This window comes from Microcebus murinus, chromosome 24 (genome assembly GCF_040939455.1).
Source record: "Microcebus murinus isolate Inina chromosome 24, M.murinus_Inina_mat1.0, whole genome shotgun sequence".
NCBI classification, from domain to species: domain Eukaryota; kingdom Metazoa; phylum Chordata; class Mammalia; order Primates; family Cheirogaleidae; genus Microcebus; species Microcebus murinus.
Window position 1 is genome coordinate 29800160 of NC_134127.1, and position 14846 is coordinate 29815005.

The 14846-nt window shown below is 49.7% G+C and overlaps 1 protein-coding gene across 1 annotated transcript in view; it reads right to left on the minus strand.

Moving 5' to 3' along the window:
• MYOM2 (myomesin 2) overlaps positions 1-14846 on the minus strand; it is a 64417-nt gene that overhangs the window by 16432 nt on the left and 33139 nt on the right. The window contains exons 18-28 of the mRNA XM_012788800.3: positions 13579-13766; positions 12791-12917; positions 11193-11371; positions 9647-9761; positions 7930-8086; positions 7738-7844; positions 5111-5155; positions 4441-4577; positions 1819-1963; positions 1637-1696; positions 472-539 (exon numbers count right to left, since the gene is read on the minus strand). Of these exons, the coding sequence (XP_012644254.2) occupies positions 472-539; positions 1637-1696; positions 1819-1963; positions 4441-4577; positions 5111-5155; positions 7738-7844; positions 7930-8086; positions 9647-9761; positions 11193-11371; positions 12791-12917; positions 13579-13766 (1328 nt within the window). The remainder of the gene's footprint in view (positions 1-471; positions 540-1636; positions 1697-1818; positions 1964-4440; positions 4578-5110; positions 5156-7737; positions 7845-7929; positions 8087-9646; positions 9762-11192; positions 11372-12790; positions 12918-13578; positions 13767-14846) is intronic.

Here is a 14846-nt window from a genome sequence, read left to right on the forward strand (position 1 = left end):
GGCGCATGCCTGTAGTCCCAGCTACTCGGGAGGCTGAGGCAAGAGGATCGCTTGAGCCCAGGAGTTTGAGGTTGCTGTGAGCGAGGTTGACGCCACGGTACTCTAGCCCTGGCAACAGAGTGAGACTCTGTCTCTAAAATAAAATAAAATAAAATAAAATAAAATAAAATAAAATAAGGGCACCTAAAGCATATATAAATAAATATCCAGGAAAGACCACAGGATACTCCTAGATAGTACGTGGCACAGCCTGATTCTCATCTCCTGAGAGCTAACCCTCTCTGATGCTCCACCTGGGCTTAGGAGACATTTTTAACAGATTTTCCTCTGTTTATGATGGAGGTTCCTCTCACCGTAAACTACACAGTCCAGGAGACCCAGCAGTCGCTCGGCCCCTCTGCACCTAACGGTTCCGCCCTCGGCTCGGTCTCACCCAGCCGCTCCCCTGCGAGGCAGGACTGAGCTTCTCACCTTGCAGACAAGTCTCACTGCACACTCCTCTGTGACTTCCCAGTGCAAATACTCAGCAAAATGGGGGCCTGTGAGGGAAAAAGGGAAAAACTAAGTTTTAAGAAAGGAAAAAAGATGTAAAATAAACAAACAAATACATGATATAGATATTATATGTACATATATGTAGGGGCGGGTGTATAGGCACTGTGGGTCTGTATTATACATATTTATATAATAATACATTTATTGTGTTATGAAACTGAGATGATTTCCGGGGCTGTGAAACCGCGTGTTAATTCTGGAATCCGCATTTCCTGGCAGGAACAGACTATCTGATCGCCCTTTCTTGCTGACATCTCATCTCTATTACTCTTTAAAAAGAACATTAAACTCATTATATTTTCTTTCTCACAACATATGCTTTATTGGACATTCAACAAGATAGTACATAAATCCTTTAAAATAACAGAATAGAGATGAGGTGAAAGATAGCTTTTTAGGTAAAAACCTAGAGATTCTGTCAACACTTATTTATAGAGCATTCAAATGCAAAGGTGGATTTGTGAGTGTTTTTCCCAAAATATCAACCATTTTTATTTGAAATAAGTGTGGTGTTTAGTCATATGCTACTAACACCATTTTCCCATTCAACATGAAAATGCAAAGTGGGTTTAGAATGTATGTATTGATTTGTTTCATACAAATACATTCTACAAAATTGGTAAAAAGAAAAAAAGAAGTTCGTCATGTGGCAATGAGCAAAATATTTTTGACTATTAGAAATAAAAATAACTCAAAATAATAAAAACTAATATCTTCATCTTATATCTCATGACCCATCTCCTGTTTTTTTTGTTTGTTTGTTTGTTTTCGGTCAGTGCAGAGCGTGGTCACAGGGGTGGTTCCTGTGACAATACAACAGCAGGAAATGTACAATTATTATTATTACTGTTATATCTGGGGCTTTTAAAGGTAGAAGCAAGGGAAAAAACACAGACAGAACACATTAAAGAGCAAAGCAGAGAAGTGCCCAGATTTCCACAGCTACAAAATAACCTAATTCCCCGATCACGTAAGATGCCCGCAGAGCCACTAGGCATCATGTCCGGTCTGCGGCAGACAAGTACTCAAGTCACACGACTCCGTTTTGGGCCAGTGGTGGGACAGCCAGCTGGCTACTCACCTTGTTTCCTGAGAAATTCTTTTCTTTGAAATTCAGCCTCATCTAGGACGGTCCTGAATGCTAAATTCAATATTTAAGAGACAGAGAGAGAAAAAAAAGATGTGAACTATGCTTGCTTCTCCCCGGTCCAAAGGATTTGAGTTATTTTTCACGGACACGTGGAAATGCCTGGCCCAGCATACCGTCCCCGATGAGAACCAGGGAAGACTGGCTCTTGGCTTTCCCGTCGTGAATCTGCACGGTGTAGGTACCCTCGTTCTCGATAGTAAACCGATCCATGACCATCTCGATAACTCCGGTGGCCTTGTCACATTTAATTCTGTGCGCCTGGGAGCCATTGGGGAAACAGAATTCCACAGTGAATTCCCAAGATCCCTTCCTGTTTTTCTCTCTCTCCCCACATTTCACAGCTGCACTGACTATTACAGCTTAAGGGATCGTGACACACAGAAACACAAAATGATATTGTATTGATGGAACCGCTGGGAGGACCAAGGATCAAGCTTGGGGTACCAGCTTCCAACTGGTGACAAAGCCCCAGCTATGCATGGATGGAGAGCCCCCGGAAATGCAAACAGCTCCAGGTACTGACCGGCTCAGCAGAAACACTGCACGGTACCCAAGAAGGGGCTTCCAGTGTGAAATGTTAAAATCCACAGGGAGAAAATAACATAACACATCTCCAGCTACGATGGAAGCCCACATGGACAGTGGCAATGGAGTGAGCTTCACGTTGTAGCTGTCCTCACTCTGAGGGTGCTGACAACGGACTGTGTGTCAGGCCTCCCTTGGACAGTGCAGGGTCTGACGTTAGGCAGAGCCCTGGAGGTGCCCAGGCCACATCCAAAGGCAGGGCTCATCCTGAGGCAGTGGACGCAGGGGACCTGCACCTCGGCACTCGCCCCAGTGATCGTGTCAATCACGGTACACCTTGTCCCCCTCCTTCCAGACTTGCAGTGCACAAGCAGGGGTGTGAATATGAGAGCCCAGTGAACACGCCCTCCCTTTGGCCCTTGGATTTCTTTACAGCTATGAGTATTTACTTTTGAATATCAAGGGTGAATTTCAAGTTGATCAGACAAAGGCACCATAGGTCCTTCTTTGTGTGACGTTGTGCTCACATCAAACGCCTGTAAGCGGAGAAGGGTAGGACCTTACTCTAATTAGCTCTGAGAAACTAGAAGGTCTGATTCTCAACAAGCCAGTAGTAGCCTGTCCTGTGTTCTGAGCTACCGCACCACCGTGTCTGGGTGGGTTTTAGAAACATAATTAGGCTCCTTGCTAAGGCCATGATGCAGCAAGATGAAGCTCAACGACTTTACAAGTGCCATAAATACAGGCTTTTATGTGACTTTCACAAAACAGCATCCACCTCCAAATGCCAAAGTCACCTGTGGATTGCTAATTAAAGAAGTGAGATAGTGCAGTCACGTTCCAAAAGATTAGCTGGAGAGCAACAACTCCCATCTTTTAAAGCAAGCTCCATACCGCGGGCAGGAAATGTTAACCGAAAGAACCGTTCTGCAAATAAAGTTCGATGACACTGAATTCCATTTCGATTCGTAGCATGATCTCTGCTCGAGGAATATCTCTCCCATTACCTTGATAGGACATTAGTCTCCTGCAGACAATACTTACACTGTTATTTCTTTGGTAGCCTAAAAGAATCTACGTATTTTCTACTTTTTAGCCAACTTTCCCATTTATGGGAGTGTTAAAGTATGTCCTGACTCTCACGGGGAATGGTCGGCTGGCTGAGGAAAATCACATGGTCCTTGTTTGTGCAGGATTTCCATCTGACAGGCACCCTCTAACCAACCAAGCTTCAGTAAATACCGCCAGACACAAAGGCCGGGGTGGACGCAAGTCCAGCACCGGGGAGTTGAGGTGGGCTGCCCCAAGGCATGAGAGATTTCTGCCTCACACAGTTTTGCTTAGCATTCGTGCAGCGAACAAATGAATGCAGCATTTAGGACTTAGTAGGATGGCCAAGCATATCGAGGCCGCTACCCACTGGGTAAAGATGGTGGGGTTCAAGAGACCTCCAATCCCACCACTGAACAATAAAGAAAACCCCCCACTCAAATAGGCCGTCCTGTAACTGGGCTCCCAGGTGTGCTATAGTCAGACAAGAGGAAAGGCATCTAAATGCAATCACTGTCTTCTAAAATACTCCACAGCCAGAAAAGGAACACCTGCTCCTATCGTGGGACTCACTGTCTACACAATTAAAAGTAGAGCAAGGGCCAGCATGTTTGCACTGCCGCAGGACATGCACTTTTGACAGTTGCCCTGCCTTCTCGGTCCAGATCAGCTGGCCACTCCATGAGGGCAGCCAAAACGGTCAGGTCAGTTGCAGAAATTTATTCCCTAACCTGTGTCTTCCCTGGGGAGCTGTCAGGGGGTGGGGGGTGCAGGGAGGCGTTCCTCATTACAGGGCAGAAAACATATGCCTCCAAAACCGTTATCAAGAATAGATAAACTGATCCATCAAGGATATTTTCTTCCCATGTAACCCAAACCTTTTCACAGAAGTGCGCTCCAAGTCCTAAACATAATCTGTCATTTTTAATTCCAACTGGCTTGGATGTGAAAGACTGGGCTGCTGTCTTCGCTAAGCCCGGCCACATCTCAGAGCATTGCAAGCACCAACCATCTCCATCCGTCCTGTCAACCTTCCACACCTGATCTTTACAGCTCGAAAAGGGACGGAAGCAAACACAGAACGTCGACTTGAGGTGACTGACCCAAACGAAACAAAGCCGGCTCCCTCAAAGCCGGAGATGGCGCACACGGGAGCTCACCTCGCTGTCGGAGACTTCTCTGTCGTTAATGATGAATCGGTAGCTGGCGTCCGGAGATAGGTGCTCTGCCTGCAGCCAGAAGCGGACCTGGCCCTTATCAAAAATCTCATAAGCTAATTCCGATTTCAGAGGGATCGCTGCAGGAAGAAAAGAAATGGCAAGTCAATAATGCATGGATCCTTGTGAGAAGGAACAGCTGCCTGTCATAGGAAAATATCAGTCCTAGTCACTGAGTGTTTTGAGAATGTGAAACCGTGGAGTATTAGATTATGGAAACTGAAAATAGAAAAATAAAACTCTAATTAACCAGCTGCTGCATTTTAAAGCCTCGTGGTACCTGTTTGCTTTCTGTACTTGTTCAATGATCGAAGGTGCCTGAATTCTTTCTATACTCAGCGCAATCCAACCACTGAAGACTTTTTTGGGTAGATATCTCAGTTGGATTAGCAACAGCTACAAAGCCCCAAGTTAAAAACACTCTCTAAGCAATGCAAGCTTCTGGAAGCTACAATATAAGCTACCATTTGTTTTAAATCAACAGGTCACAATCCCTGTACACTGGAAGGGGTGAGAGGAGCGCCCCCCCCACGCTGCCCCATCCAGGGCTCCTACGTTAAAGGACATGCCCTACAGGTCCACAGTCACACGCTCAGGTCCGGGGCTTACTTACTGGGATTCTTGATTTCGTTGCTCAAGAGCATCAAACGTTCCAGCTCTGAAATTAAAATATATATATATATTTTTAACTGGCTTGGACCTGTACCTTCAGGAGTTTGTAGACAACAGCAAGGCTGAACCAAGAACAAAGATTCAGTGCCACCAAGATTGAATTTGAGGACAGGAAAGCAATTTGAACTAAAAGTGGAAAGGACAGAAAGGAGACCTCTAACACTTCGATAAATTGCTAGCTGCCTGCAAATCAGATCCTCACCAGGTGAAGAGGCCACTTCGAGAGCCGGCGAGGGCGGGTCTTGGGGAGCGTGGGTTGGGTGGAGCAGGTGTATTCATGGAATGTAGGACGCCTTGGAAGAGGACAGATTAAAGGGTGCCTTTCTAGGTCCTCTAACTCCGTGTGAACATCTCAGAGCATTGCAAGCACCAACCATCTCCATCCGTCCTGTCAACCTTCCACACCTGATCTTTCCTAAAGCTGCTTTGGTTGGCTGAGAATGTGCTTGTGTGGTCTATGATTTTCCTTCCCCTCTGCAAAATGTCTTTCTTCGATTTCATTAAAGACAAAGGTACCTATCAATACTTCTCATGGTACCACTATGGCCTATTACCATGAGTAAAAAGAAAGAAAGAAAGAAAACCAAAGCACCGCAATGCATTGCTCCTGAGAAACTTCCACGACCAAGGTAAGAAAAGCTGAAGCTCTAAGCCATTCCTTCTCCCTTCTTTCCTTCTTTTCAAATTGGAATTCAAAAATGAGACGGTAGTCCCAGAGGACACGAACACCTTTATTCTGAGCTGAAAGATGAGGCCAGCCTTCTGCTGACCAAAAGCAAGCTGACGCTGGCAGTTGGTTTCCCACAAGGGCAGACTCTTCCAGCTAGATCTTCCGGCAGGAATTTCCACGAACGGAATCAGCTAAACCTGCAACTCCAAGGTGTTGCCTCAAATATATTTAAAGTCTACATGCAGTGCAAGGATAGGGCAGAAATTCTATCCTTTGAAAACTATTTGAAATAAAAATGAAAAGTTCACATGCAAACTTAAAAATGGTGCAGAGGAACACATAGCTTTTCAGAATGTAAGGATTTTTTGTGAGTACATAACTTTGAAGACTCCAAAGCCAGGGCCAGCCAAGGCAGCTTTAAAAGTGTGGGAGGGTTTCCGGCCCGTTTCTGTCCCTGTCTGAGAGCAGCGAATTGAGGGCCAGGAAAAGAGAGACAGCGTGTCCACCTCACTCATTTGTTCCGCTGTGGCTTGTTTAATTTGCAGGAGTTTACCTGAATTTAACGGACACTGAGCCAGACCTGCAAACGCCCCAAGCCGCCCTCTCCTTGGATAGGTGCCCAGCCCACCCCACACCCCAGCCCACCCTCAGCACCCACCCTGGGTCAGGTTTTCTCAGATCACACCTTCAGCCTGTTGTCAACCAGGGCACTGACAGATGACTAAAGAATTTGCTTATAAATCTTAGGGCATTCCAGGAGATATTGCATTTTAATAGAAAACTCTGGGAGACTCAAAAGTATAGGGTTCACTCTACACCCCTCACTCTTGTTTTGAAAAAGGCGTAAAGCTGGCTTTGCCCTGTGGGCAGGATGGATCAGGGTTGCACACAAATACTCATCATCCCGGGCGGTTAAAAACACCGGCCTTACTGGCCTGAAGCACGTTTGCCTGGTGAGCTCAGATCTGTGAACCTGCCTAGGAAAACTATTGTTTTTCCCTGGATTATACTAAATAGGCTTTTCTCATTTCGTTCTGCTGTCTTCTATTTGTAAAAGAGCAAGAGATTTTGACTAGGGCAGTTAAAATTTATTTCATGCGGCCAGGTGTGGTGGCCCACATCTGTAATCCTAGCACTCTGGGAGACCGAGGCAGGAGGATAGCTCGATGTCAGCAGTTCGAAACCAGCCTGAGCAAGAGCATGACCTTGTCTCTACTAAAAAAATAGAAAGAACTTAATTGTCCAACTAAAAATATATAGAAAAAATTAGCCGGGCATGGTGGCGCACGCCTGGAGTCCCAGCTACTTGGGAGGCTGAGGCAGGAAGATCGCTGGAGCCCAGGAGTTTGAGGTTGCTGTGAGCTAGGCTGATGCCTCAGCACTCTAGCCCAGGCAACAGAGCGAGACTCTGTCTCAAAATAAATAAATAAATAAATAAATAAATAAATAAATAAATAAATAAATAAATAAAATATTTCATGCATGTAAAAAGCAGCTTCCTTCCATCATCCTGATTTCCCTGTGTTGGGAGGGAGGGAAGGGGAGCCGCCCATGGTGCTGTATCGGTCACTTACTATGCGGATGTGTGTGCCCATACATGGCTTCCTGCATGCTGAACTGCTCAAATGTGTCTGAAACTCAACTTAGAAGGAGCGAGTTGAAGCCTGAGCAAGTACAAGCAGCATGTCCCGACCAGTGATGATTGTCTGTTAGACACAGCACAAACTCGAGAGTGCATTTGATTTCTAAAGTCATTGGCGGCTTATGAGAAACACTCCCCCGGCTCCCGCAAACACGCAGCCTTTCTCTCTGAGCAAATAAGCCCCTCCAGCATCGGTGCCAGTCTCTGAGAGTGGGATCAGCCCTTCCGTGGCCAGCCCATGCCACGCGGGAATTACCTTCTGCGTCCAGAGCGAAGCTGGACGAGACGCCATCGGTGTCACTCACGGACACGGAGTAGGTGCCCAGGTCCTCCTTGTCTGGGCTCTTAAAGTACAGCTTCGAGCTGGAAAGGAAGGCAGCAGGTGAGCGTGGCCGTCTCTGCGCGGAGCTCCCGCGCCCCACGCCCGGCCACCGCCCGCCTGGCTTACTGGTCCGCGGCGGTCTCCACGCGGAACCTCCCCTCGTCCGAGATCTCCTGGTAGGATTTGCACCAGGTGAACTGGGAGGCGTCGGTCACCTCCGGGCAGTCGAATGCCAGGTAGATGTTGCCGTCTTCGTCAACCCCGGCGCTGATTTCCTTGGTGCCTGCGCAGCGAGAGTGGGAAGTGAGCGCCGTGGGAACGGGAGGCTCTTAGGGCTCTGTTGGTTAGGGCTTTTCTGGAGAGAGGGCGCGGCTCTCAGCCCCAGCTGAGAGCTCGGTTTACCTGGAATCATCAGTTTCGTTTAACACCCACCCTGGGCTGCCCCGGGGAATCACGGAAGAAGAAGCAGACAGATGCTAGAGCCGCTTGGTTGTTTGGTTGTTGCTTTTTTTTTTTTCTTTTTTTTTAATTTACCACATTTCTGCGCACTTCCTTTTCTGCATTTGATACCACGGTAGACAACTTCTGAGGCTGCCTGGCCAGGTGCCTGGGATCCCTGTTCTCCTTGAGATATCCTTCCCCCACCCTGCAGAGGAGGCCCTGGCAGTCGTGTGGCAGCCGTGTGGCAGCCATGTAGTAAACACCTGGCCCAACTCGAGCCAGAATCTGTCCCTTAGAAATCAGGGATTGAGCGAGACACACCCCAGCCTCTGGCTGGAGAGTGGACGAGGCCTTAGAGAGGAGATTAGATTGTTCAGACAGTTTCACGTCTTTCTGGACAGACGGGGCCAGTGCCCGCTCACTGACAGAATGGCTCAGTTCCCACGGGCAGGGCGACTGCACACCATGTTGGCCCCTTTCCCCGGCGCCCGCCCCTCTGCCGCGCCCTTTCCCCGGCGCCAGGCCCTCACAGGATACCCAGCAGACGTGGTGCTGTTGGACCCGCCAGCCTGCAGAACCGTGGGCCAAATAATCTCCTCTTTATCACACCGCCCAGCCTCAGGTGTTCTGTTGGAGCGTCACAAACAGCTTGTGCACCCCAGGATCCTGTCTCCCACCTCCAGAGCACTCCCTTTTAAGGCTGCCTCGAGGGGGCATTATTCACCAGGGCCAAGAAAATCACCAACAGCTTTACGCTTTTCTGATCAAAATGCGACATGAACATAAAAAGCGCCTCCCTCCCTCCTTGCGCATTCTTGACTGCTCCAAGAACAATCCCTGCCCAGCGTGACGATGACCAAACCGGGTCTTGGTGCCCGGCTGGGCCACAGTGCACACTTCACTTCACTTGCTGGCCGTGTCCTTTCAGCCACTTCAGGGCTGCGAAGCCTCGCCCGCAGCGGCCCGCAGCCCCAGGGCAGTCTGCGCTGGGCACTGACGGCGGTCCGTCTGCTCCTGCGTGGTGAGGAAGGCTTGAAGGCCCTGAACGCTTGTTTGACTCTACAGGCTGCTTCACTTGTCATGTAAATCAGAATAGGGTAACATGTACATATATGTTTTCATTATGCTATTTTCAAATGTTCACAATTTTATTTTGATAGATGAAAAATTAGAAAAGTCATGTCACGGCTGTCGGCTAGAGTCGCTGTGCGCGTTCATCTGTGGCTGTCGACTATAGTCAACGCTGGTCCCGAAGTGGTTAAAAACACGGCGAGATGTGCATCCATCCATCCATCCATCCATAAGCGCACGTACTAACACGTACGCGATACACACACCCCCAAGTCATCTCGGCTCTGTAATAAACGTCTGCATTTTGAGCGGCGAAAAGTCAAAGTCCCACCTGGCCTGGCCTCCACGAGCACCGGCTCCGACGTGTCCGACGGGCCCCCCACGCCGCTGGCGTTCACCGCGCGCACCCGGAAGACGTAGGTCCTGCCTCGCTGCAGGTCGCTGGCCTGGAAACCACAGGAGACGCCGTCCGTGAGGACACGCAACAGGGACGGCTCTGTGACTTTTCACACGGACTCGCGGATACACCCTCTGCTTTAAAATAACTTATGTTTTCAGTTGGAAAAACTGGACACAGTGAACCAGAGAAGGAGGAGAAGGCTCCACAGCCGTGCACGGCCTCACTCTGCAGAATTGGCAGATTTGCTGCAATTTCGCTATGCCTCTTTCGTTCTTTTCCTCTGAATTTCTTTCTCTTTTGTTTTTTTCATTTTTTCTGAATGTTTTAAAGCAGAATTAAGATCATATCAACTAGTTTATCATCTGGGGTTCATAGTTCTCTGGTACTCACTATTTTAAATGTGGTATTTATTTAACTATGCAAAATCAGCATTTGGACAGATCAAAATTAAACCAATCACTTCTCATACATACGTAGATTATCCATACTATAATCTGCACTGATAACCATCAATATAGGCTAACTAAATTTCTGATTGATTTATTTCAATGGATTTTTTAGAAGCAGATTCGTTCACCCAAAAAAAGCTGTTTCATATTGTGCGATCGGTTTCCAGAGACTGTTGCCCGCTTCCAGCCTCTCCTGCTGTGGGCCGGCTGCCTGGCTCGGACACAGGCTGCAGCCCGGTCTCACGGCACCTCTGGGCCGGAACCAAGGAAGGAAACCTCTGGATTGAGGCACCTGGCACATCAGCCAGGGCATGTGAGCCCTGGTCTAGAAACAGCTGCTGCAGCTGACCCAGCTCTAGTATGGTGTAAGAACTAAAAACGGGAATATTCAGACAAATAGAGGATGGAGCAATTTACACACTGTGATTTTGTCAAATGTGTAAAAAGTGTGTGCATATGTGTCTGTGTGTATGTGTGTTCATGTGTGTACATGTGTGTCCCTGTGCATGTGTGTACATATGTATACATGTGTGCATGTGTGTACACGTGTGTCTGGTATATGTGTGTACCTGTGTGTCCATGTGCATGTTTGTACGTGTGTCTGTGTGTACGTGTGTGTACATGTGTCTGTGTGTGCACGTATGTGTGTGCATGTGGTTTATCAAATGGACGTCTATCAGCAAGCACATAAGCAGGCTAACGTGGGCTTGGCATGGGAGGACAGGAGGAAATGCTGTGTTAGCCCGCTGTGCAGACCGCATGCACACACGCAACCCGGAGCAGCGCGGTCAGCGGCTGTCGCTGCGACGGGAGTGGCGCAGGCCATGCACAGCTCAGGATTCCCGGGGCTCTGTGTGGACAAGGGGAAGGCACCCTGCCCAGGCCCCTCCCCGCCGTCCCTGGGCCCACAGACCCTCCCAGGTGAGAGGCGCCCCTCCTGCAGGCCCCCGGCCAGGCCGAGCCATCACTCTGCACAGGTTCGCCCTGGCGTCTGCTGTGCCCGTTTGCCGCGGAGACCAAGGCGTCACCTTCAAGTAGCGGTTTGCAGTCGCCGTCTGGTTCACGGTGAGCCACTCTCCGGCATCCTCTTCCTTAAAGTCCACGAAGTACCCGGACACAGGGCTGCTGCCGGAGTACACCGGGGCCTTCCACAGCAGGACCAGGGAGGAGTCCCGGACCTCGCAGAACGTCAGGTCGTAGGCAGGACCTGGGGTCAGACCAGCCCTGAGCCCTGCCTGCATGCTTGGGCGCACGCCTGCCGCCCGGACTCAGGCACGGGGACCACTGCGCACCTGGCAGGTGCCACCCCCAGTAGCATCACCGCCCTCCTCATCACATGTCCCCTCTCTCAGCAGCACTCACAAGGAGGGCTCTCTGCCCGGCCTCCTCTCTTAGACATCCGGAGCCTGTGGACACACTCAGAATAGGTCACGAGGCCACCATGCCCTCCTGCAACCAGCAGATACTACCGAGGAGAACAGGAGGTCCTCGGGTCACCCACCCACAGGGCTGGGCACCTGTCGGTCACAGCAGTCACTCAGGGAGCCAAACCACCCGGACAGCCGGGCAGCTTCAGCTCTGCTCCCTACAGACACCCAGGCAGCTCTGGAAGCCTGTGTGCTGGTGGCCTGGGCCCAGGTGAACACCGGGCGGGACAGGGGACAGGTGCCACTCCCCACCCCCACCCTGTCCTGACCATATTGCACTGTGGCCTTTGGACCACACGAAGCCATTAGGAAATGTCTTTTATTTCCTAAATCAAACCAAACCCTCAGAAAGGCTCTGGAAACGTCAATGGCTTTTTCTTCCCCTGCTATTTCTAAGTGGCAAAAATTAACTACATTAAAACAAGGAAGGGAGGGAGGGAGGGAGGGAGGGAGGGAGGGAGGGAGGGAGGGAGGGAGGGAGGGAAGGTAAAAAGGACTATAATCAGGCCACAAAATCGAAAACCACTCTGAACTTTGAGCTTTTTCAGCTTCGACTTTTAGGCTTTTTGTTTTGCAAAGAATGAGCATGTTCTCCATTGCAATTTGAGTCCAGACAGGTTGGAGACAAGCTGCCACAAATCGAGGCCTAGCACCTTAAGTTTTTACAAATTCTTAAAATTTGTGAAAACAGTTAAAAAATGCAGGTTCTAAATAAATGCATATTTGCAACAATTATGCATTTTGGAACTAGAGGCCCCCAAATGCCTGAGTGTTTGGAGCACGGGACGGCCTTGGCTAATAGTCAGATGAGAACCAAAGCCACGCTCTGTCTCATGCCAGCCCCTGGCCCCGGGACCCTCTCACTTCTACTTTGGGAGAAGGTGGCCAGGCCCAAGTGTTTGTCACGAGTTGGGTGGGGGCTGGTCTGGGTGTCCCTTCCCTCCTGCCTCTCACTTCAGGGTGTCCTTCTCCCCGCACCCCGCACCTGCTCCGTGACTCTGCAGGGCCCAGAGCCCAGATGCTAGGCGGGCCTCACTCGCCACATGCCTGGCGCCTCCCCATAGCGACACCACCGGTGCCAGGTGAGCAGACCCTCGCCCCAGGAGGCTGCTGAGGACATGCTGCAGACAGACGGCTACCGCCACGGAGTCCCTCCCTGGCCACCACCCCCCACCGAGTGCGGGAGGGAAGCATCTTACCCGGCTCGGGCATGGTCCAGGCCTGGCACTTGAAGTGCTCGCTGGGGTCTGAGGGCTCCCCGATGCCGGCCAGGTTGGCGGCAGCGATTTTGAACTCATAAAGCGAGCCTTCCATCAGCCCTTCCACCTGTTTGGATTTTGTTTAGATTAATACCCACAATGAAAGCTGCATGGCAGGGCACGGGGGCAAAGGTGTGTTTAAGACTGACTCGTAATATGAACCGTGAGTGGAGACGGAGCTTTCTCAGCAAAGAAGACAAATGTTTGGAGAAGACGTTTATGCACCTGACCAGCCGCAGTCGGTGTCAAAGCTGCCAGGCTTTGTCTTGGCCATGCCCTGATCTCTCCTCCGGAGAAGGAAACTGAGGCCCACAGAGGCCAAGCTGGCAAAGTGCAGAGACCCCAGGAGCAGGCTCAGGCCATGCCCAGGCCCTGGGGTGTGGGGCAGGAGCCGGGAGGCAGGAGCCCGTCCTTGCTGCACACCCACAGCTGTGAGGCAAGGGCCCTGCAGTCCATGAGGTCTGTGGGTCCCAGTGTCTAGGGTCCGGCCTCGCCAGAGGCATGGACTAATCGTCAGACCCACCCAGTTACTGGGCTTGTGTCATCTTCATTGCTCCTCCAGAAAAAAATGGTCCCTGACATCTCTCTAGTTCCAAACTCTAGGGTCTCGAGACACTGTCGCGTGTTTCTGCACTGAATGCTCTAATGTCATCAGACCCTGTGACACTGGGGGAGGACGCCTGCCCCCAGATGCAAAGTCACTGGGCAAAAGCGAACAGAAAACCAACCGTGAAGACGGTGTCCTTGACGGGCGACGGGTTGGCCTCGTGCCAGTTGGTGTGCTGGACCTCGCGCTTGTCGATGTAGTAGCCCAGGATGGCTGCGCCGCCGCTGAACTTGGGCACCTTCCAGCCCAGCGTCATGGCGTGGCCGTCGCAGTTCAGGAGCGTGATCCCGTAAGGGTGGGATGGCGTGGCTGCAGGCGGGCAGGCGCAGGCGTCGCAGGGCGGCCTGCACACGCGTGCCCACCGCCACGCTTCCCTGACTGTGCGGTCACTGTGGGATTTTACCTCTTCCTTTAAAGGGGATCAGTTAACACAAGAAGTCCCCTCCTACATATCCCGTGCTGTTTCTAAATGCATCCACCTATCGTTCGGCAACACGAGGGAAGAGAATTGTTTAAATCTGGTCTGAACATTTGACACAACAGATACCTCCCTGCTCGCTCAAAGGGATCTCTGAGGACGTCTCCATCACGGCCGCGAAGAACACCTATTCCTCCACAGCCGGGGACGACAGACCTGCCTTATTCCAGTAACTTTTAGGTCCCTGCACAATCATGGGGACTTCAAATGGGTATGAATTCACATCTCCCAGTTTTAGCACCGAATTTGGAAATGGAGTGTGCTTTCCTGATAGGTGGAGAAAGGGTGTGTCTGCTCCTCCCCGGCTCTGAGCAGCCTCGGTGTGGTCGCCCCCGGTTACTTGAGAAGCAATTTTTATTGTATAATAAAAAGGCAAATGATTGCTTTCACTTAGTAGGCATGACTTAAAAACGCAAATGGGAATGTTTGAAAGCCTCTCCCAGGAAAAAGCTGATAGGAGATTAGAACAATAACCTTATAGCAAAGGAGATTCTGCTACCTAGGAATTATCTGACTTGACATTCCTCAGAAATCCCAATGGCAGTGTCATTAAAAGAGAAATTTTAATTTCTGAAAATGTTCGTGAATTTAGTGGGCAATGAAAAATAATTAAAGAGCAAAACATTTTTCTCAGAAGTAAAGAGATTCAAGCTGTGTAATATGTGACACTTGTGTTTCAAAATGTTGCTGAATGTGTTTTATGGGGGCCAGTGCCTTAAACAGTAAATAACTAGAGGAACAATTGCAAAACCCAGAGCATTGCAGAGCAACTGTGCTATGAACCGTCACCAAGATTTTGGACCTGAATTATCTCATTGGATCAAAATAATAAAAATTTAAACATCACTATTTATGAACAAAGTCACATAAGCACATGAAATTCTCTGAAATGATTCATTAAAGTTCCTTGA